Raw genomic sequence first — 23822 nt, 5'->3', positions numbered from 1 at the left:
ACATGTCTTCTTTGAGTTCTTGTGTTGCAGCTTTATGATGTTCTTCCATCTCCTTCCCTTTCCCCTCTTCTCTTTATTTCAGTGATGGGGTTGTTAACCCAAAGGACTTGTAAATACTGGGCAAATGTTCTACCAGTGAACTGCACCTTTAACTCCATACAGATTTTATATAACTCACTTTTGAGTTTTGACAAATGTGTACTTGTGTTCCTATTTTTGATGGCTCCTTAAATTCTCTCTCTCTCTCTCTCTCTCTCTCTCTCTCTCTCTCTCTCTCTCTCTCTCTCTCTCTCTCTCTCTCTCTCTCTCTCTCTCTCTCTCTTTTGTTTTTGTTTTTTGAGACAGGGCTTCTTTGTAGCTTTGGAGCTTGTCTTGGAACTTGCTCTGTAGACCAGGCTGGCCTCAAACTCACAGACATCTGCCTGCCTCTGCCTCCTGAATGCTGGGATTAAAGGCATGCACCACCACTGCCCAGCTCAAAAGTTACTTTTGATTCTTCCTTCTAATGTCTCATTACCAAGTGACCATCAGATACTGCCTTTACATCCCTTGTCATTCATTTCCTTTTTGATAGGGTGCCAAATGTTTGTGCCTGGCCTTTTAAAGAGAAGGGCTTGTCTTTGTATTTTTCTGGTGATTAGAATTGAACCTAGGGCCTTATATGTACTAGATGAGCACTCTCCCTCTGACCTATACCTCCAACTCAGGCACTGTTTAAAAACGTGCAGTGTTTTATGTGATGTTCTCTGGCATGTTTGAACTGTTTCTTTTCTTTGGATTTCTGCTTTTAGGGGTTTGTTGCATCGGACCAATGTTCCAAAGGATGTTGTTGATTATATCATTTTTGGTACGGTTGTTCAGGAAGTAAAAACAAGCAATGTGGCTAGAGAGGTAAGTAAAGCAAAATTATATGTTTAAAGAGATTGATAAAGCTGGACATAATAGCTGATGCTTGTAATTTATTCTTGAGAGGCTGAGGCAGGGGGATTGCCATGGAGTCCACTACTTACTGTACTCTGTAATAAGTTACAGATCAGTCTGGCTGCAGTAGGATCTTGTCTCCAAAACAATAGCAACAGCTCTGTTGCTCTAGGCTTGGTGGCACACTCCTTTAATATCAGCATTCAGAAGGCAGAAGCAGGAAAATCTATGAGTTTTAGGCCATCTAGGGCTACAAAGCAAGACCCCTTTTCTTCCCCTATCCCAACCCCTCCAAAGTGGCAAAAAAGTCAATTTGAAGTAATATGTTTTAATTTATCTCTTTGTGTGTGTGCATGTGCGTACGCATGCACGCATGTGGTGCTAGAGATCAGACTCAAGGCTTTGTACTTGGTGCCAAGTGTTCTACCACTAAGATATGTCCCCAACCAAGAATTTACCATTTTAAAGTCATTGAAGTCTTAAAATTCATCAACTAAATATGTATTTAACTAAAAATCAGATGTTTGCTGAAAGCCTTTATCATTTATTACAGAAGTTACAGTTAATATTCAAGGTGTCAAGTCACAAGAGTTAACTTCTGACGGAGGAAACTTGCCTTGCAAGGCCTGCAAAAATGCAAACTCCAGAAAACTGTGCTTCTGCCTGTAATTTTAAATGTGCTAATTGCATTCTTTCTCTAGTCTGTATATATGTGTGTATCTCATAAATACATTCCTGATCTACTGGGCATATTTATCTATGGATTGTCAAGAAGCTGGGTCTTCCTTAGCTGTATTGTCTAATTGATATTAATAATGTTAGCCTATATAGAGTTTTGGTGAATAAAACAAATGCAAAGATGCTTCCCTAGAGACAGGTGTCATAATGGTGGTACACGCCCTTAATCCCAGCACTCAGGAGGCAGAGACCTGGTCTACAGAGCAAGTTCCAGGACAGGCTCCAAAACTACAGAAAAACCCTGTCTCAAAACACATGCATGCATGTGCGCACGCACACACACACACACACACACACACACACACACACACACAGAAAAGGAAAAAAGAAAAGAGCTATAATATTCCCAGCTGCCAAGATAGCCGCACACAATTAACTGATATAAAACTTTAAAGTCTCTTTTAGATCAGTCCAGGTGCTTTGCTAATTGGATTTTAAGATAAACTATTACTAAATGAATACAATCTTATTTACTAGGACATGTAGCCAGCTGTATGATTTGTTAGACAAGGTAAATAGTGCAAAGTACCCTAATTGCAGTACCAGGGACAATAATTAACTTTTTGCATGGATTCCTAACCTCAGTTTTATAGCCTTTGCCCAGACACCATGGGATAAGAGTCCCTGAATGGCGGGCTGGAGAAAAGAGATGGCTCAGAGGTTAAGAGCATTGCCTGCTCTTCCAAAGGTCCTGAGTTCAATTCCCGGCAACCACATGGTGGCTCACAGCCATCTGTAATGAGGCCTGGTGCCCTCTTCTGGCCTGCAGACATACAGACAGAATATTGTATACATAATAAATAAATATTTTAAAAAAAGAGTCCCTGAATGGCCAGGGCTATTTAGAAAATATAAACTATATAGCCCCTGAAAAGAGTTACAGCTTCTCTTTCTATGGTCTAGGGTTACCTGCTGGACAGAAAAATATATCTTTTTTTTATTTTTTATTTTTTTGGTTTTTCGAGACAGGGTTTCTCTGCAGAAAAATATATCTTAAGATTGAAAATGTTTGTAATGTCACTGTGCCAGTGCCTTGGTGAGTGCTGAGTGCTCCTCCGCCATCCATACCCCTGTCCCTGCTACACTCTGAGGACACATTTGTAAACAAATACTCTCCATGTGAGAGGGCCTGGCCCTTACGACCACTAACCACAAATGTTTAAGATGTATACGTTATGTACAGTAAGAGGTATAGGATATAACATACAGTTTCCTCATTTCTCTCATTGGTTTAGCTCTGTAAGGCGACTTCACAGCCACGGTTTGCAGCACACAAGTTAGGGGTTAACTGGAAGAAAGAGCTTTTTTAAATTTTATTATTTTTTTGAGCCGGGGTTTCTCTGTGTAGCCCTATCTGCTCTGGAACTAGCTCTGTAGACCAGGCTGGCCTTGAACTCACAGGGGTCTGCCTGCCTCTGCTTCCTGAGTGCTGAGATTAAAAGCGTGTGCCACCACCGCCCAGCCAAAGTGATCTTTTCTTCCTGTCTGCATTTATTGCACTGGGGGGGGGGGGCAGAAATGTAAAAGGATAAAAAATGTAGGAAGAATAATGAAGAAGAAGAAGAAGAAGAAGAAGAAGAAGAAGAAGAAGAAGAAGAAGAAGAAGAAGAAGAAGAAGAAGAAGAAAACAAAGAATGTAACAGAGAATTGGAATTAAAACTGAAACAGAATTAGAGCTAAGAAATTATAGAAAATTAAGACAAGAATTAGAATAGAGGCAGAAGAATTAGAAGAGTACATTAAAGAAACATGATGAGAAGACGTGTGAGTTGACCTGTTTCCTTCACCCTTGCTTGAATCCTAATTTCTTCGTTCATTGTAGTTTGGACCCAGAGAGGAGGTTTTTAAGGCTGGACTTTAAAAGCTTCTGTTAGATAACTATTATTTTTAATAATTACTGTTATTATCACATAACTATTATTATGTATTCACATTTTGCTATAAGTCAGATAGATAGATTATTTGAGTGGGTTTAGGAAATGTTAGTTTATCTGTCTCTTGTGTTAGAGAAACAGTATAGCAGTGTGTGGCTGATATTACTCTTTGTAATGTTGGCCATCATGGTTTCTAGTTAAACTTTAACATCTTATAGCCAATTTCATAGCCTGACTTTTGTAGTCAGAGGAAGCTTTGCCTATAATTTACTGCCTTTGACTAGATGACACGTAGGTAGATTTTTTTCTTTTTATGTAGGCATTTCATACAAGTTTGCCTTTACCCTAGTTGGCACACACCCATCTAGTGTCTGTTGGGCAATGGAGATAATGACTGCCTTGGAACTAGTATGAGTATCCCACAGGCATTTGACTGAATAGTTCAAACCTGTCTTCTGGGCTTTGTTTCAATTATTTGGAGAAACTTGGCTTGCAAGCATATTTATCTTATTTCATGTCTGTGTTTCTGTGTTCATTACAGTTACAAGGATAATAACTTCTATTGCCAACCAATATAGAAGGGAAAATGTGCAGATCAAAAGCATTTTTGTTACACTTTTACAAATGTTAAAACAGCTAAAGTCCCAGCACTGCACAGCTCACAAAGTGACCATCTGGACGCTGTTGAGGGCAGAAGAGAACTGAGAGCAGGGAGAGGTTTCTGTTCTCATACAGTGTTTACTTTTCCTCTGCAGCTTCACATTATTTTACATGCCTAATAAGAGCTTCACTGGGCTATTAAAAAAAAAGACAAGAAGTTTGTGGGATAAAACAAGGATGAACCTTGAAAGAACTACTTATCTTGCTCAACTACAGAATGATTGAATAAGTTATAACGATGATACTAGTCCATTAAAAACCTATGCTGTGAAATTTATAAAAAAAAGTTTCGTGAGTGCATAAAGCCATCAAGCACCTCACAATGTTTTCAACTTCTGTATCATGAATAGGAGGTGACTTTCATAAGACTGAAAAAGTAAATATTAAATCTGTTTCAGTTTTCTCTATTTTTATTTATTTTTCAAATAAGAATTATGATGTTTTTCTATGAATTTTTCTGAAAGTGTTAAATGTGTATGCACATCAGCTGTTACATAATTGACATGAGGAAGTTTCTCTCTCTACCTCATACTAATATCAATCATGTTGTATTCCACGTAAGTTTTTTTTTTGAGACAGGGTCTCACTTATGAAGCCCTTGCTAGCCTGAAACTCACTATAGACCAGTCTAGCCTCAAGCTTACAGAGATCTATCTGCCTCTGCCTCCAGAGTGCTGGAAATGAAGTTGTGAGCCACCATGCCTGACTCTCCAGGTAATTTTTGTATCTAAGGAGAAAGATAGAGTTGATGGGACAGTTATGAAAATAAGTAGTAGAATTTAACATCCAACTAAAGCCAACTAAAGAGTTTTGTTAGGACCTGTGCCAGTATTGATATTAACTCCTAAAAGGCCTTGTACCTCTATCAAACCTGACTTTGTTGAAAGACCTCAGTGTATTTCTCCTTCCGCTTAACTTCTTCCTTTCTCCTTGGTACCTTGAAAGTGAGTCATTCTTTATTTTTTTTAAAGATTTATTTATTTATTATATATACAACACTCCTTCCATGTATGCTTGCATGCCAGAAGAGGGCACCAGGTCTCATTATAGATGGCTGTGAGCCACCATGTGGTTGCTGGGAAGTGAACTCAGGACCTCTGGAAGAGCAGTCAGTGCTCTTAACCTCTAAGCCATCTCTCCCGCCCCTGAGTCATTCTTTAAATAGAAGTGTGCACACAAGGGTCACCAGCTGCCAGTTCTATTTAAAGCTCCATCAGTCCTTTGGGTCAGCTGGGGCCAAGGGTAACATGCTTCAGTGGCTTTGTGAGGATCAAGCTGTTCTAACCTGAGTGCCCTTACCCTTGCCCCACTGTGGAGTCTTTCCTTTTGCCCCTGACACCTGCTTCTGATTTCCTTTCCAACTGGTTTAGGTTGAGAAGTTGACCTGCAGTTGCCAGGAAGTAGTTTTAGCGTAATCATTTAGGCACCTAGTGTCAGGCCTCCCTGGAGACAGCAGAGTACGGTCATACTGGTTACACAAAAGTAGTAGCTTTCTGCTCCTACAGATGGCAAGTAGTATCAAGCGCAGTGTAAGTATAAAGGCAAAGATTAGCTAAGAGACCCAGCCTTTTAAATGGAGAATTTGCAACATCCATATCAGAATCCATATCAGAATACAGTTTGTATTCTGATAATTAATAGTTTCAAAAAAGACTACTAAAAAGTTTCTTGTAAGCCGGGCGGTGGTGGCGCACGCCTTTAATCCCAGCACTCGGGAGGCAGAGGCAGGCGGATCTCTGTGAGTTCGAGACCAGCCTGGTCTACAAGAGCTAGTTCCAGGACAGGCTCCAAAGCCACAGAGAAACCCTGTCTCGAAAAAAAAAAAAAAAAAAAAAAGTTTCTTGTAGTTTCATAATAAAGGTGGGAAAAGTTGGGAACTTTTTTTCCCTTAAAGCTTTAGCATTAAAAAGTTTTTTTTTTTTTTCTAAGTGTACTAAATTCTTTACATTAGCAAAACTGGAATGCTTTGGCAAAATAATTTTTCCCAACAAATAGTGTAAAACAATTATAGATATCCTTGTTTTATGTTTGTTTTTGACTGGGTCATGAAATTAGAGGCCACTTTTTCTTAGATTAGTAGGCCTTCAAACTTCCTCAGGGCCCCTAAAGCTTTTTTTTTTTTTTTTTTTTTTTTAACTAGCTCTAATAGACCAGGCTGGGCCTCCAACTCTGCCTCTGCCTCCTGAGTGCTGGGATTAAAGGCGTGCGCCACCACCACCCGGCTTTTGTTGTGGTTTTAATGGTCAGTTCTGTAGAAACATTTCAGCCTTTGCTCTGCTGCTAGGCTTTATAGCTTCAGCGATACATGAAAATCTCACCCCGTGATGCCGTTTCCTCACTCTTAGTTGTATATTAAATTTTAAGAAAGATAAAATTACATGGTATCCTTGAAGGCTTGAAGCAAAGCATTGTTATTAGTTAGGTGAGGCTGAAGAATGCTGTAGCCTTGTGCACCACACTTGGAAATGGCTACCAGGCTGCTGGAGTTGGTAGTCCGCAGACTGCATACCTGAATACTGGGGAGGCTGAGGCAGGAGACAAGCAAGTTCATGACTGCCTGGGCCACAGAGTGATTTCAAGGATCCCTCATGAAATCCTATTTTAAAGTAAAAAGTAAAAAGGGTTAGGGATAGATCTTCATGGTGATAGAGCTTGCTGAGCATGTGCAGGACTTTAGGTTTAACCCCCAGTGCTACAGAAAGAAAAGAAAAACAGAAAGGACTGACAAGATGACTTAGCTGGTAAGGGATGTACTGCCAAGCCTGACAACCTGAGTTCAGCGTCCTTCACATGTATGCCCCTACCCATGTTCACATAAATAAATAATTGTAATAAAAATTATAAATGAAAAAAATAAACTTGTTACCAGGAATTTAAGAGTACATTTCAGTGTCTAGAAGAAAAACTAATAAGCCATTTTATTTTAAACATTGCTCTGTAGAATATTAAAATAAACTCTTCATAATTCTTCAGAGTAGGGCTCGGAGCCTCACTTACATGTGTCCTTTCTTTCCCTCACTGCTCCCTGAAGGCTGCTCTTGGAGCTGGCTTTTCTGACAAGACTCCCGCTCACACTGTCACCATGGCCTGTATCTCTTCAAACCAAGCTATGACTACAGGTATGTGTAAATGGAACCCAAAGGTGCTTACTGATGTTTCTCCTTTTAATTAATCTTAAGAGAGGTAAGCAATTAGCACAGAGCTCTTCATAAAGATAAAATTGTATGAAAGTTGGGGATTTTCCAGAGTAGTTTCCATGCCCTGTGGGGACAGTTGCATTCTTCCTTAGTCCTGGGCTGGCTGCTACTGGGACTGTCAGTGGGAGGAGGTGCATAGTTTATCCTGCGTAGGTAATTCTGATTGGACATTTTCCCATGAGGACAGAGTAACTGCAGCCTCAAGCATCAACAGTTGAGGCTTGTTAATTCCTGCTCTAGATGGTCTAAGTCATGGGGTGGGAATATGTCTTAGCTGGGAGCACTTGCTGAGTAAGCATGAGGACAAGAGTGGATAGATCCCTAGCACCTACATAAATGTGTAGGTGAGGCAGCCTGCTTGTAATCTCAGAATTCAGAAGGCAGAGAAAGGATTCCCAGAGCAAGCTGGCTGGCTAGACAGTCCGAATTGGTGAGCTCTGTTCAAGTAAGGGAGCTTGTCTCAATATACCAGATGGACACAACTGAAGACATCAGATACCAGCCTCTGGCATGTACACACATGTACACCACACACACACACCTCCCCATATGTGCTCTAACACCTGCGAGCACACATTCACACATGCAAAAATGTTTTCATATTCTTTCTTCACTTGATACCCACATCCTTGACCATCTATATGGTATTTCAGCTTCTAACAATCTTACTAAAATTGTGGGACGTTAAATGGCTACTTCTAAAGACAGGAAACTTGAGAGGCTTAATATTTAATGTTACAATAATATCAATGCCAGATTAGACCGGTCAGTTCATGGATGGTGAGGAGTGATGCCCGAAGCAGTGGTTGGGGGCTTCTCTACCGAGCAGGGTGTGACTGACTCCCAGTTAAAGCAACAAAATATTGCATGCCAGTTGCTATACAGGAAAACCTAGATCTGAGAAGTCAGATACCTCATGTAGTAGAAATTAATATTCTCTGCATGGGGCTGGGGGGTGGAGTGTGGAAGAAACCTTTATGAAAACTTAGGCTGGGAACATATAAAATATAGAAGATGTTTAGATTTAGAATATTGTTTGAGTTGGGCTGGAGAGATGGCTCAGCACTGGCTGTTCTTCCAGAGGACCAGGGTATGATTCCCAGCACCCACATGGCAATCCACAACTATTAACTCCAGTTCTAGGAGATCTGATGCCCTCTTGGCCTCTGTGAGCACTAGAAACAAATGTGGTGTACATGCATATATGCAGGCAAAACACACATACACACAGAATAAAATAAATTAATTAAAAGAATATCAATTTATTTAAAAGTTGATGTCAGACTGGGTGGTGGTGGCACACACTTGTAATCCCAGCACTTGGGAGGCAGAGGCAGTTAGATCTCTTGAGTTTGAGGGCAACCTGGTCTATGGAGTGAGATCCAGGACATTCAGGGCTACACAGGAAGTTCCTTTCTCAAAAAACAAAAAACAAAAAAAAAAAAAGGAAGGATGGAAAAAAGAGAAGGAAAGGAAAGAAGAAAAGTAAAAACTAGTCAAGTGTAGTGGCAGGTGGATCTCTGTGAGTTTGAGGTTTAGAAGCCGGCCTGGTCTACATAGTGCATTCCAGGATCCTGTATCTAGAAGAAAAAAAAGGAAGGAAGGAAAAGTTAAAAACTGATTATTATTATATAAAACTGATAACTGTTACAAAAATTTTTCATGTATTTATTTTGCACGTATGTGTGTCATGATGCATGTGTAGAGGTCAAAGGATAACTTGTGGAAGCTGGTTCTGTCCTTCTGCCATATAGACTCTAGGGATGGAGCTGAGTTCCTCAGGCTTACCTGCAGGTGCCTTTACCCACTGAACCGTCTCACTTGCCCCCAGTTATAGAACTTTTTAACCAAGAAGCTTATATTTCAGTGGTTTGTTATTCCTACAAAGTTGTTCATGCACATATCCTTTGTGTCTTGTAGCTGTTGGTCTGATAGCTTCTGGCCAGTGTGATGTTGTTGTGGCTGGTGGTGTTGAGTTAATGTCTGATGTCCCTATTCGTCATTCAAGAAAAATGAGGAAAATGATGCTTGATCTCAATAAAGCCAAGACTCTGGGCCAGCGCCTGTCCTTACTCTCTAAATTCAGATTGAATTTTCTATCACCTGAGGTAAGACTTGTGAATTTAATATAAATAAAGGCGTGTTTCCAGAACATCCTAAGGCTAGATTACTGTTAGATATAACACATACTCTAATAGCTATATATTCTCATGATTACAGGGCAGTGTATTTGGTCAAGATGGGGGTGGGAGTAGTTACAAAAATTGAATTTGTAGAGACTGGAGAAATGGCTTATCGGTTAAAGAGCACTGACTACTCTTCCAGAGACTCAGGTTCAAACCCACATGGAAGCTCACAACTGTCTGTAACGCCAAGATGTGCCACACTCACATGGACATACATGCAGGCAAAACACCAATGCACATAAAATAGTAAAAATAAGTAAATTATTAAAAAATTGAATTTGTGCCAGGCGGTGGTGGCACACGCCTTTAATCCCAGCACTCGGGAGGCAGAGGCAGGTGGATCTCTGTGAGTTCGAAGCCAGCCTGGTCTGTAAGAGCTAGTTCCAGGACAGGCTCCAAAGCTACAGAGAAACCCTGTCTCAAAAAACAAAAAAGCAAAACAAAACAAAAAAAATGAATTTGTAACCTGGGCATGGGAGCACATACCCTTAATCTTAGCACTTTAGAGACAGAGACAAGTGAATCTGTGTAAGTTCAAGACCAGCCTTATTTACATAATCAGACTAGCTCCAGAAATGTGTCTGTTAGCCCTCTTTAGAAATATGTTTGCTCACAAAGAGATTTCTGGGATCTTTTATTCCCTCTTTGGCTTTTTTTTTTTTTTTTTTTTTTTTTTTTTTTTTTTTTTTTTTTTTTGAGCTAGGGTCTTGCTGAGCTACCCTCAAATTAAAAATCCCCTTGCGAGCCAGGCGGTGGTGGCGCACACCTTTAATCCCAGCACTCAGGAAGCAGAGGCAGGTGGATCTCTGTGAGTACGAGGCCATCCTGGTCTACAAGACCTAGTTCTAGGACAGGCTCCAAAAACTACAGAGAAACCCTGTCTTGAAAAAACAAAACAAACAACAAAAAACAAAACAAAACAAAAATCAAAATCCCCTTGCCTCAACCTCCCGGATTAGAGGCATGTGTCCCTAGAGCCAGCCAATAAATAGATTTCAGCTTTTCTAAATAACACTGAGCAATCCTACATAACTGTAACTGACTATAGCTGTTGTCAATGTCCCCTTTTGCTAGCTCCCTGCAGTGGCTGAGTTTTCCACTAACGAGACCATGGGCCACTCTGCAGACCGGCTGGCTGCTGCTTTTGCTGTTTCTCGAATGGAACAGGATGAATATGCACTGCGTTCCCATAGTCTGGCCAAAAAGGCACAGGATGAAGGACATCTTTCTGATATTGTACCCTTCAAAGTACCAGGTAAGGGCCGGGCAGTGGTGGCGCACGCCTTTAATCCCAGCACTCGGGAGGCAGAGGCAGGTGGATCTCTGTGAGTTCAAGGCTAGCCTGGTCTACAAGAGCTAGTTCCAGGACAGGCTCCAAAGCCACAGAGAAACCCTGTCTCGAAAAATCAAAAAAAAAAAAAAAAAAAAAAGTACCAGATAAATGGTGAGACTTAAAGGATTTCTTTATTTTTATCTTTTGTTTTATGTGTGTACCTTAGTGTCTGTATGTTCATCATGTGCATGCAGGTGTCCGGGGCGTCAGAGCCCCTGGAACCAAGGTTATAGGTGATTATGAGCCAACTGATGTGGGTGCTGGGAACAAATCTGGATCCTCTGCAAGGGAAGTAAGTGCTCTTAATGATGCTCAATCATCTCTTCATCCCTATACTAAAAACCTTAAGTGATAATTTCTTTTTTAAAAAAAATATTTATTTATTTATTTATTATGTATACAATATTCTGACTGTATGTATGTCTGCAGGCCAGAAGAAGGCACCAGACCTCATTACAGATGGTTGTGAGCCACCATGTGGTTGTTAGGAATTGAACTCAGGACCTTTGGAAGAGCAGGCAATGCTCTTAACCACTGAGCCATCTCTCCAGCCCCCAAATGATAATTTCTTAAAGACAGGGTCTTACCATGTGACCCTGGAAGCCTTAAGCTCACAGAGAGGCCTGCTTTTAGCCTCCTTGTTGCTATGATTAATTTACTTTTTAATAAGTATAATGATTGTTTCCAAACTATTCAGTTTTTATTCTTTTTTCATTTTTGTTTTTCAAGACAGGGTTTCTCAGTAGCTATGGAGCCAGTCCTGGAACTCTCTCTTTAGACCAGGCTGGCCTGCAATTCACAAAGATCCACCAGCTTCTGCTTCCCAAGTGCTGGGATTAAAGGTGTGTGTCGCCACCACCCAGCTCAGTTTTTATTCTTAAACATGGACTCAATTTTAGATTTATGTGGTAACATAGGTAAGCTTTAAAAAGATTTTTGCTTCGGAAGCAAAGGCAGGAGCATCTCTGTTAGTCTGAGGACAGACTGGCCTACAAAGCAAGTCTACAAAGCAAGTTCCAGGACAGTCAGGGCCACACAGAGAAACCCTATCTTGGAAAACCAAAAAAAAAAAAAAGAAAAAAAGAAAAAAAAAGAGGAGGAGGAGGAAGAAGAGGAAGAAGAAGAAGAAGAAGAAGAAGAAGAAGAAGAAGAAGAAGAAGAAGAAGAAGAAGAAGAAGAAGAAGAAGAAGAAATTTTTGTTATTTTTAAAACAGTCTCATATAGACCTGGTTGGGCTCATATATGTTACTGAGTCTGGCCTTGAACTCCTGATCCTCTGCCTCTACCTCCTACGTGGTAGGACTGCCTGCACATGCTGCCATACCCTACTTTAAGTTTTGTAAGTGCCTCTTTTCACATACTCCTGGAGTATCTCTCTCTCTTCTCACTCTGTGTGTGTAACTAAATAAATGGAAACATAAAATTTGATCTCGTCTTGGTAATCAGAAAAGACTTTCTTTTTTTTTTTTTTTTTTTTGGTTTTTATTAGGGTGTATAGCTCAGTAGTATAGTGCTGCCTCAGGACAGTCAAGGCCCTGTGGAGTGGGGATTAATCCCTGGAACTAGAAAGACCAAAAAGGCTTTCTTCATAGTTGACAGATAATATTTATATCCCATTTGTTAAGTTTTTAGTAACATGTATGTGTCTTTGTGTGGATATATGCACATGTATGTGGATTCTTTAGAGGCCAGAAGAGGGCATTGGTTCCCCTGGAGCTGGAGTCATAGGCAGTTGTGAGTTGCCCAACATGGGTGCTAGGTACTAAAAGAACAGCAAGTGTTAACCACTGAGCCATCTTTCCAGCCCCCCCCCCCGTTTTTATCATTTTAAAAGCATATTGCTATAGAGAAGATATATAATACTTACAGTTTCTTAGAGTTAAAAAATTGTCGTGGGCTGGAGAGATGGCTTAGCAGTTAAGAACACTGACTGTTCTTCCAGAGGTCCTGAGTTCAATTCCCAGCAACCACATGGTGGCTCACAACCATCTGTAATGAGATCTGGTGCCCTCGTCTGGCATGCGGGCATACATGGAGGCAGATTGTTGTATACATAATAAATAAAGAAAAGAAAAGAAAACACAGAAAAAATATTTTAAAAAATTGTTGTCGTTGTCGTTATAGGAAAGGACACAGTTATCAAAGATAATGGGATCCGACCTTCCTCATTGGAGCAAATGGCCAAACTAAAACCTGCGTTCATCAAACCCTATGGCACAGTGACAGCTGCAAATTCTTCTTTCCTGGTAATTGTCAATGTTATTTGTGTTTAATAGAGGCTTTTCTGTGTTCTCAATAGAAGAGCCTACAACAAATTTGCTAGTGTGTGATTGGAGGCTTAAAATAAAGCTATTCACTGTGAAAAGAAAATGTTAAAGGAAAATCATTTCAAAAAAAACCCCACAAACTGGGTGTGATAGTACAAATCTGTAACCCCAGCATTCAGGATATAGAGGCTGGAGGATCAAGAGTTTACAGGTAGCCTTGGTATGCAAGACCCTGTCTCAAAAATCCAACAAATAAAGTTTTGCTTTGAAGATAAGATTTCTTTATGTAACCTAGGTTGGCCTCAAAGTTATAATCCTGCCTCAACCTCCCTGGTGCTGGAATTACAGGCATGTACCATGTTTGAACACCAAGTTTAAAATAATAGTTTTAGCCGGGCGGTGGTGGCGCACGCCTTTAATCCCAGCACTCGGGAGGCAGAGGCAGGCGGATCTCTGTGAGTTCGAGACCAGCCTGGTCTACAAGAGCTAGTTCCAGGACAGGCTCCAAAGCCGCAGAGAAACCCTGTCTCGAAAAACCAAAAAAAAAAAAAAAAAATAGTTTTAAGGACTTAAATCTCTCACTGTACTAATACAGAAGCTGTTCTTTTTTTAAATTGATATTTATTGAGCTCTACATTTTTCTCTGCTCCCCTCCCTGCCTCTCCCCTCCCCATTCAATCCTCCTCCAAGGTCCCCATGCTCCCAATTTACTCAGGAGATCTTGTCTTTTTATACTTTCTCTTCCCATGTAGATTATATGTATGTAAGTCTCTCTTAGTGTCCTCATTGTTGTCTAAGTTCTCTGGGATTCTGGTTTGTAGGCTGAGTTTCTTTGCTTTATGTTTAGAAACTACCTGTGAGTGAGTACATGTGATAATTGTCTTTCTGTGTCCGGGTTACCTCATTCAAAATAATGTTTTCTACCTCCATCCATTTTCCTGCAAAATTCAAGCTATTGTTATTTTTTCTACTGTGTAGTACTCCATTGTGTAAATGTACCACATTTTTCTTACCCATTCTTCAATCGAGGGTCATTTAGGTTGTTTCCGGGTTCTGGCTATGACAAACAAAGAAGCTGTTCTTGTGCCCTTGACCATTTATCAAACTTGTATTGCTTATGCTGGGCACTGGGAATGGAAAGGACAGTTGTGATCCAGTGAAGCACTGTGGTGGCTGCACATTAGCCACTGAGGATGTCAGAGTGGCTTCTCAAAAGAAGCACTAAGTGAATTTGGTGTGTGTCTGTGTACCGTGTGTGTGCAGTGCCCATAGAGGCCAGAAGAGACATTGGCTCTTCTGGAACTGGAGTTACAGATTGTTCTTTGGTGCTGTGTGGAGACTGGAAACCGAAACTGGCTCCTCTGGAAGAACAAGTTTTTTTTAACCACTGAGCTGTCTGTCTCTCCAGCCCTCCATGTTTCTTTGACAGTATAGCTAACCAGTTACTGCCACCACACCCAGCAGTGACCGCACTGTTGTAGTATCCATGAACCATTTTTTTTTTTGTTGTTTTTTCAAGACAGTTTTGCTGTGTAACAGCCCTAGCTGTCCTGGAACTAGTTCTTATAGACCAGGCTGCCCTCGAACTCTCAGAGATCTGCCTGCCTCTGCCTCCCAAGTGCTGAGATTAAGGCGTGCATCACCACTGCCCATTTCTTATAATTTATTTAAATTAATTTTATTTGCATTGGTATGAAGGTATACTAATGAAGGTATCAGATCCCCTGGAACTGGAGTTAAAGACAGTTGTAAACCGGGTGCTGAGAATTGAACTCAGAACCTCTGGAAGAGCAGCCAGTGCTCTTAACCTCTGAGCCATCTCTCCAGCCCCCCAGAAGTACCTTTTTGTCCTGTAACTTCTTGATTATTATTTGGGATAAAAAATATACGAGATGTGTTCAAAGTGTTCTAAAACCATGGTTTTAATGTTCTCACTTGCCCACCTGTGTCTTCTCTCAATGTTTTGCCTCTAGAATAAAATCTCAAAGCTGTGGGCAGGAGGCAACAAAGAAACAGCACAGAAAATGTAAAAAATAAATAATTGGAGTAAATAAAATATTGTTCTAATTCATAAAAAATTTTATTTCCTGTGCTCTGAACAAAAACCTATAGGTTCTTATTCTAAAGTTGCCTCTCCCAATGTATTTTGACAAATCATGATACCTTTTGAACAGTGCCGGCTACTATTGTCCTCCCAGAGTGGCTCAGTGTGTTTGCTTGACTGTGACTTAATGGTGGATACAGTGAAGTGAATTTGTTGTATAGAGGTGACTGCCGGGAGACTGCAGATGACATCACTGTTCTGTTACCATTTCAGACTGATGGCGCTTCCGCGATGCTCATCATGTCAGAGGAGAAAGCTCTGGCCATGGGTTATAAGCCAAAGGCATATTTGAGGTAAAGTAAATATTCTGGTGAATTGCCTGTGATTTCTTTATTTTATTACTGGAGCTATCATTTCTGTTTTTTTGTTGTCTAGGGATTTTATATATGTGTCCCAGGATCCAAAAGATCAGCTTTTACTTGGGTAAGTAGTAGTAGTGAATATCTCTCTGGATTTCAATAAAAAGTATTTGAATTTTTTATTACATTTATTTAGTGTGTATGGAGGGTGGTGGAGTATAATTTTCTCCTTCCACCACATGGGACCCAGGGATTAATTGCTCACATTTTTACACAGGTTTCAAAGTATGTTAAGCCCTAAATTGGCATAATAAGTATTTTATTTTCATGTCACTATTCACTGTGCTATATAATTAGACAACACTTCCACCCTGTGGGGTGTATGTGTGTATGTATGTTTATGTGTTTTGGGGTATCGAAACCAAGCACTCCCAACACTGAGCCTCATCCCTATCCCACAGAATCTTTCATAAATGCCTCTGGTTATCTCTCATTTGTGGTGATATTTTGTATATGATCTAATAAATAAAACTTGCTTGAAGATTAGAGTGCAGAGCTAGCCACACTAGATAGCCATAGAGGCCAGGCATTAGTGGCACACACCTTTAATCCCAGAATTCGGGAGACAGAGGCAAATGGATCTATCTGGGCTACATGAAATTGATCTAGTCCAATAGAGAAACAGAGCCAAGCAGTAGTGACTCACACCTTTATTCCCAGTACTTGGAATTCACACACCTTTAATCCCAGCACTAGGAGACAGGAAGGGATATGGCTGAATATGGGAGGAGACGGGAGCTCAGGGTAGTCAGTCTGAGAAGGCAGTCTGAGGAAGCAGTCTAAGGACAGGATCGCCCCTGTGCTCTGAGCATCAGTAGAGGTAAGAGCTCTAGTGGCTGGTTGCTCTGCTTCTTTAATCCTTTAGCTTTCACCTCCTGATAGCTGACTCCAAGTTTTTATTATTAAGACCAATTAGAATTCGTACTACATTCCTTTTTCCACTGGCTTCATTGTAACCCTAAAATTAGGCAAACCCTTCCCTGCCTTGCCCCTTTCAATTCTGTTCCTTTTTTCTTTAGTTTTGACTTACCCTTCACTGTTGCCTGCTGATTATCTGTGTTTCCAGTTCTATAGTATGGTAAAGATGAAAGGCATGTCTTTCTGTGTCCTCAACACTTAGTTAGTATTTGTATAATAGAACAGTGAATAAGTATACGACTCAATTTGGAGTATACTAAGAAATGCTTAAGTTAAAATGGAAAGTTTTGGGCTACTACCTTTTGTTTGTTTTCTTTTTCAGACCAACATATGCTACTCCAAAAGTTCTAGAAAAGGCAGGATTAACCATGAACGATATTGATGCTTTTGAATTTCATGAAGCCTTCTCAGTAAGTTGTTTATAAAACACATCGAAATGTATATAACCATTAAAAATGAAACTCATGCTTGTAAGGAGTGGGGCTTTGTATTTCAGACTTGACTTCTTTGAAGGGAGGCTATGTCAGAAAATTGGGTCATACCTGTGTTGAAAATATACCTTTGAGGATATTTCTTAGAGGCCTAGTAAGAGGTGTTAAACTATTTCTTTAAGACACTTTCACTGAGAACTGATACAAAGATTTGCTTAAAGTTACATGTCTGTGTCTTAGATAAAGCCCAGAAGAGCATTGATAACAAAGTCATGAATTATTTCCCTCCTAGGGTCAGATTTTGGCTAACTTTAAAGCCATGGATTCTGACTGGTTTGCACAAAACTACATGGGTAGGAAAACCAAGGTAAGTTTCTAATAAAGAATATATGCTTGAATTTCCCAGTAAAAACAGTAAGCCTTTATGTTGTCTTCTGTAGGCGGAGGCTGCTTGCTCATTTCCTGGCCACTCAGACCCGAAACAATCACACAGAAACTATATTAATTAAAATTACAACACTGCTTGCTCAATAGCTTAAGCATATTTCTAGCTAGCTATTACATCTTAAATTAGCTCATTTCTATTATTTTATATTTTACCATAAGGCTCGTGGTTTGCTGGCAAGGTTCCGGGGCGTCTGTCTCCTTCAGCGGCTACATGACGTCTCGACTCCGCCTACTCTCTCTCTACCTTTCTGTTTGGATTTTCCACCTAACTTTACTCTTTTAAGCCATTGGCCAAAAGCAGCTTCTTTATTAACCAATGGCAATGAAACATAATCACACCATACAGAGGGGAATCCCACATAAGCTTCTGCTGGTCTCATTCCTAGGTCATACATTTGTTTGTAAGGTGGCCACTGTTATTTACTTTCCTCTGGGTTGCCTGCTTCTCTTAGGAAGAGCCTGATTTGATTGATCTTAAGTCAAATTGCTTTTAAACTGGTGTTTGTTTTTGTGGGAGCCAGGTTGGATCACCTCCTCTGGAGAAGTTTAATATCTGGGGTGGATCACTGTCTCTGGGACACCCTTTTGGAGCCACTGGCTGTCGGTTGGTCATGGCAGCTGCCAACAGACTGAGGAAGGATGGAGGCCAGTATGCTTTAGTGGCTGCCTGTGCAGCTGGAGGACAGGTACGTCACAGCAGTGTCCTTAGCTCTTCACGTCTCCAGGACATTTTGTTTGAAACATTCATGGAGCTCTATTTCTGATGACAGACAACAGCAGTTTTCTTTTGGGAGATAGGGAGAGTGTTGATTTTAATTCTGATATTTCAAAGGAAAATGCTCTTTAAATCCAAGCTGTTCTTTTTTTAAAGTGTTTGTTTATAAAATTAATAAATGATCATCATGGAAACTATGTAAAATATAAAAATATACAGAAAAAATAGTTTATAATTTCTTTGCCAGGCACTAACATTAAAAGCAACCGAATGTATTTTTTCTTTAACAATACACTTTTATTTATTTACCTAATAATCACAACACCTTATCTGTAAACTCTAGGGAAGCAATGTCTGCGGCTCTTCACCCAGGCATGACATGCTTGTCTCATATGTTTGAAGTCCTGGGTTCAGTCCTCAACACTGCCACAACAAAACCACCCTCCTCAAGAACAGAGGCCTTAACTATCTGTAGACATTTGGCTGCTGTTCAACCAAGGGATTTATTGTTTTGGTAGATGTTTTCCTGTCTACTTCACTCCATTATTGACTCAGCATTCTACATACTATAACATTTCACTGGGAATAAAATGCAGAAGGAAAACTAACTGTAGGCTTTTATTGGTTTTTCAAGACAGGGTTTCTCTGTGTAGTCCTGGCTGTCCTGGAACTTGTTTTGTTGGCCAGACTGACCGCAAACTCAGAGATTGCCTGCCTCTACCTCCTGAGTATTGTGATTAAGACCACCACGTGTACTAGCATGTAGTCTTTTTTTTCTATTCTGATATAAACAGATTTGTGGTTTCTTGCATATTATAGACACTTTTACAATCAAGACAAATAAGCTATAGAAGAGCATAAAATCCTATCTGTAGCCATACCACCCTAAATATACCTGATTTCTCAAAGTATAAAATCATTTCAGACTGCCTTCTTCTCTTTCTTCCCCTGCCTCTCTCTTTTCCCCCTTCCCTACTTCCCTTCCGTTCCATAACCTACTAAATAAACTCTATACCCCACAAAAAAATCATTTCAAAGACTTTATAGACAGCTTTCCCCTAGAGACTTTGGAGGAAAAAAGGTTATTTATTCTACTTATAAATTGAGCTGGGTATGGCAACACATGCCTTTAATCTCAGCACTCAGGAGGAAGAGGCAGATAGATCTCTGTGAGTTGGTGGCAACCCATGTTTACAGAGTGAGTTCTAGGACTGCCAGGACCACACAGAGAAACCCTGTCTCAAAAAAAAAAAATGTTGAAGCATTTGTTGCTTCATAGCCTGGAGCTTTTTGGTGATAGTAGAGATGAAATCTAGGTCTCCACATATACTAGACTGCTCTACTGAGGATAGTCCCTAACTCAGAAATGTTTTACCATTTGTGTGACTCCCCTAATTGAAACCTTGCATATTTAGGCAGGAGCCTGCTTATCTCTGCCTGCTCCCTCACAGAGAGACTGTGTATTGCATGTAGTCCACAGAGATTCCCTCCCTTCCTTTCAGGTGCAATTGTTCTCTCTATTCCACAAAATTTAAATAACATTAGGTGATTTTGTGGATGACTGAAGAAGAATGTTCAGTGTCTTTCTTCTATAAGTTTTAAACTTGCCACTAATTTGTTTCATTGAGCCAGTAGAGTGACACCACATGATTAGGAAATTAGAGCAAAATTTACTGTAGCTAGGCAGTGGTGGCGCACGCCTTTAATCCCAGCACTCAGGAGGCAGAGGCAAGCAGATCTCTGTGAGTTCGAGGCCAGCCTGATCTACAGAGCAAGTTCCAGGACAGGCATCAAAGCTACACAGAGAAATCCTGTCTTGAAAAACAAAACAAAACAAAACAAAAATTTTTTTTTAAAAAATCACTATTGTGAATCTAGAGCAGAGCAGGGTTTTTTCTTCTTTTTTAAAAATAACTTATTTACATTTTATGTTTATTGGTGTGTTGTTTACTTGTATGTCTATGTGAGTGTGAACCGGAGTTACAGACAGATGTGAGCTGCCATGTGGGTGCTGAGAATTTAACTCCAGTCTTCTGAAATAGCAGGCAGTAATCTTACCACTAAAGCCACCTCTCCAGCCCTAGAGCAGTGTTTTTCACCTTTGGCATTGTTAATGTTCTGGACCAGTTAATTCTGTGGGCTGTGTACTGTACTGTAAAGATGCTTTAACATGGCCTCCACCCATGAGATTCCAATTGCAACAAATTCTTCCCAATCCTACCCTGGCCTATATATAGGCACATAGTTGAAACAAGTAGAAATACCTCCAGACATTGCCAGATGTCTTCTGGAGAGAGTGGGAGGCACCTCTCCTAGCTGATAACCACTGATCGATCATGTTGGAACATGAAGATAGTGCATTATAAGTGTTCTGTCTCCTGTGAATCCTTTGAATAGCTCTCAGGTCAGTCAAACCTTCCAATGTCCACCCTTTTTTTTTTGTTTGCTTATACATTGTCAAGGTTTTGAACTAATATATATGCTAAATTCCAGATGAAGATCTTGTATCAGAACCTTAAACTTACATAGTATTGAACTTGGTGCCTTATAAATAATAGTTTCTTAATACTTATTTAAGGGAGTTGAACCTAGAAGTTGGACATTTCATTAGGCTGTTTACTGGTTTGATGACAGTCCAGCGATAAGGACGACTGTTTATCAGATTGGAAATTCTAGCTGTTTAGGTTTGACTTGGGTCACAACTAGTACCCAGAGCTGTGCAGAGTGTTGGAAAAGGGACATTGTTCTTTCTTCCTACCCTTACGTACGTTCAGTTCATCTTCTTAGCCAGAGAATAGTGAAGAGCCAAGAGCCCAGGCCTCAGAATCCTCACACCTGTTTTCAGATCTGGTCTTACTTAACTTATGATCTGACTGAGTCACTTAATCTTTCAAATCCTACGTGGGTTGAAGATGTGGCCCAGTGGTAGCCTAGCATGCCTAGCATGCCTGAGACCCTGGATCAATCCCCAGAAGCACAGAAACTGAAATAAAAGCAACCATTTATTATACTTATTAGGACTCACACTCTATATTACACTGAGTCTGCTGCATATATGTATCCTTGTGTTTATATGAGAATAGCCAGTTGTGTGTGTGTGTATACATGTGTGTCTATATAATGTGTTCTGAGTTAAAAATGTTTATAAAGTCTTTCTAAACTAGGCACCATGAGCTCCATTTTATAGAGGAAATTGGGGCTCAGAAGGATCACTTTCCCGTGATCCTCAGTAGCTGCAAGTGTTTGTATACACTGTTCGCTTGCCTCCATACTGGCTGGATTTGTCACTTTTCATTGCTTTCATTTCTTTGACTGGACTTTTTTTTTTCTGTCTACAGGGTCATGCTATGATTGTGGAAGCTTATCCAAAATGATTGCTGTAGAGGAGGTGACCTGATTTCTGTGCAGCACTCGCACTGGGCAATGCCATTTCAATGCACTACCGAGTGACACCAGTAGTCTAGCTCTTCTTAGGAACATTTGTGGCCTTCTCTCAAATACTTTGCAATCAAGCCTTGCCAGTATTCCAAGCTTTCCAATGACCACAGCTTCTGCTCTCTAAGTTCCAGGCTATCACAGATGTGTACACAGTTCTCGTTGTCTTTTGTCACAAAGACTAATGGCTGGTAGCAGCTTAGAGAGAGGTTAGCTGAGGTTTGGGATCATCTTTGTAACATTTGCAGATTCCCCCTGTTCCTCCTGTCTGTCTCATAGAGGTAATTATTTTTTTTTTCTAAAATACAAACCTATGTGCCTAAATTAACTTACTATGGAAAAAATAATAATCTAAACATCTCTGAAAACTGAAATGCTTAGATATATAAATACCATTTTGGCTGACCCTAATAAAGTAGAACTGTATTAGAGGACTGTTTGTAGTCTCTTTATTAGTGGGAGAAGATGGCCTTTTTGACTCACAGGCACCTTTTGCCTTTAATTACTTATTTAGAACTTATAACTATTTCAGTTGATTGTGAAACCACCAGGACTGTACGTAATATCCTGCCTTATAATACGCTTCTCCTATTGCTTAATTGAAGCAAATTGATATCCTTGGAGACGATCCTGGTTGTCAGGGTTGGTGTCACATGTGAAAACATGGCTATCAGAGACTCTGAAATTCTTGATGGCTGTGCTGCACAAATCACATATATGTTATTCTGAAAAAGTCATAGCTTCAGTTGTGGACATTTAAATGTTGCTCAAATGTATGGAAGTTGCTATCAGAAAGATCCTGGGTAGTGCAGAGGCTTTTAGGCAAGGAACAAAGTGTTGACCTTTGAAAAGTACCTAAGAGTTTTCTTGGCAAATTAAAACATTGTATGTATGTATGTATGTATGTATGTATGTATTATGGGATTTTGTGTGGTGCCAGGAATTAAAAGTCAGGGTCTCATGAATACTAGGCAAGTACTCCGCCACTGAGCTTCAGCCCCAGCCCATAGTGTGAGTGGTACATATTTGTTTTTTAAGTTTCTTCTGTGTTGCATGAATAATAAAAACCCAGAGACAGATATTGGGGTTCAAGCTAAAGATCAGAAAAGCAAAGCAGCTAGCCATTGGCTCTTACCTCTGTCTCAGACCAAAATGGGCAAGATCCTGTCTCCACGAATCCTCAAACTGAAGACTGAGCCTGAGGCCTGTCTCTTCCCACTTTATATGCCTCTCTAGTGCTGGGGTGAAAGGTGTGTGCCACACTGCCTGACCTGTATGGCTGACTAGTGTGTCTGCTTTGCCCTCTGGTCTTCAGGCAAGCTTTATTTATTAAAACACAAATGAAATACCACTTCTGAGTCCAAACTTATTTTTAGATGTCTGATCTAAAATTTTATCAGTGACATTTGTGTTTTAATATTTAATGAACTTTTCCTAAAAATGACAGAATCCTTATCACTTGATCTCTGGTCAATAAGAAAAGAAAACCTAGCTGGGGGTTGCACACCTTTAGTCCCAGCTCTTGGGAAGCAGGAGCAGGCAGATCCCTTGAATTTAAGGCCAACTTGGTCTACATAATGAGTTCCAGGACAGCCATAGCTGCATACAGAAACCCTATCTCAGAAAAAAAATAAGAAAGAAAAGAAGAAAAAGGAAATATTGCTAGGAATAGCAGTAATTTTTCACAGGAAGCTAGCTGATGTAATGCTGCGCTCATCTATTTTGCTTGTATTTACTACACTTTATGCTGTAGAAATAGACTTTGAGGATAATCAGCCCATCAGAGGGAGAAGGTAGAAGGACTTCTCAGTATTCCTGTAGTCTCCAGGAACGCTTTGGAGGAATCCTAGACTTAAGGAAGCCATGGCAGTTGTCTTAGTTGATGTTTCCATTGCTGTGATGAAACACTATAACCAAAAGCAAGTTAGGGAGGAAAGGGTTTGTTTGGCTGACACTGCCATATTGCTCTTCATATTGAAGGAAGTCAGGACAAGAACCTGAACAGGGCATGCAGAGGCTATGGAGGGGTGCTGCTTACTGGCTTAGTCCCCATGGCTTGCTCAGCCCAGAGATGGCACCACCCACCATGGGCTGGGCCCTCCCCCATAAATCACTAATTGAGAAAATGCCTTACAGCTGGCTCTCATGGAGGCTTTCCTCAACTGAGGCTCCTTTCTCTCTGATGACTCTAGCTTGTGTCAAGTTGACACAAAATCAGCAGTGCCACTAACCACACT

At 40.3% G+C, this 23822-nt stretch overlaps 1 protein-coding gene across 3 annotated transcripts in view; it reads left to right on the top strand.

Moving 5' to 3' along the window:
* Nucleotides 1–22016, top strand: part of Hadhb (hydroxyacyl-CoA dehydrogenase trifunctional multienzyme complex subunit beta) — a 39349-nt gene extending 17333 nt beyond the window's left edge. For all 3 annotated transcript variants that reach the window (XM_038318190.1, XM_038318191.1, XM_038318192.1), the window contains exons 6-16: nt 792–891; nt 7225–7312; nt 9311–9498; nt 10651–10831; nt 13034–13155; nt 15494–15573; nt 15656–15703; nt 16880–16967; nt 17281–17355; nt 17957–18121; nt 21489–22016. In XM_038318190.1, the coding sequence (XP_038174118.1) occupies nt 792–891; nt 7225–7312; nt 9311–9498; nt 10651–10831; nt 13034–13155; nt 15494–15573; nt 15656–15703; nt 16880–16967; nt 17281–17355; nt 17957–18121; nt 21489–21524 (1171 nt within the window). In that variant the 3' untranslated portion in view covers nt 21525–22016. The remainder of the gene's footprint in view (nt 1–791; nt 892–7224; nt 7313–9310; nt 9499–10650; nt 10832–13033; nt 13156–15493; nt 15574–15655; nt 15704–16879; nt 16968–17280; nt 17356–17956; nt 18122–21488) is intronic.
* Nucleotides 22017–23822: the final 1806 nt, after the last annotated feature.

Source organism: Arvicola amphibius, chromosome 2 (assembly GCF_903992535.2).
Source record: "Arvicola amphibius chromosome 2, mArvAmp1.2, whole genome shotgun sequence".
Lineage (NCBI taxonomy): Eukaryota > Metazoa > Chordata > Mammalia > Rodentia > Cricetidae > Arvicola > Arvicola amphibius.
This window is presented reverse-complemented; position numbering and strand designations above follow the sequence as displayed.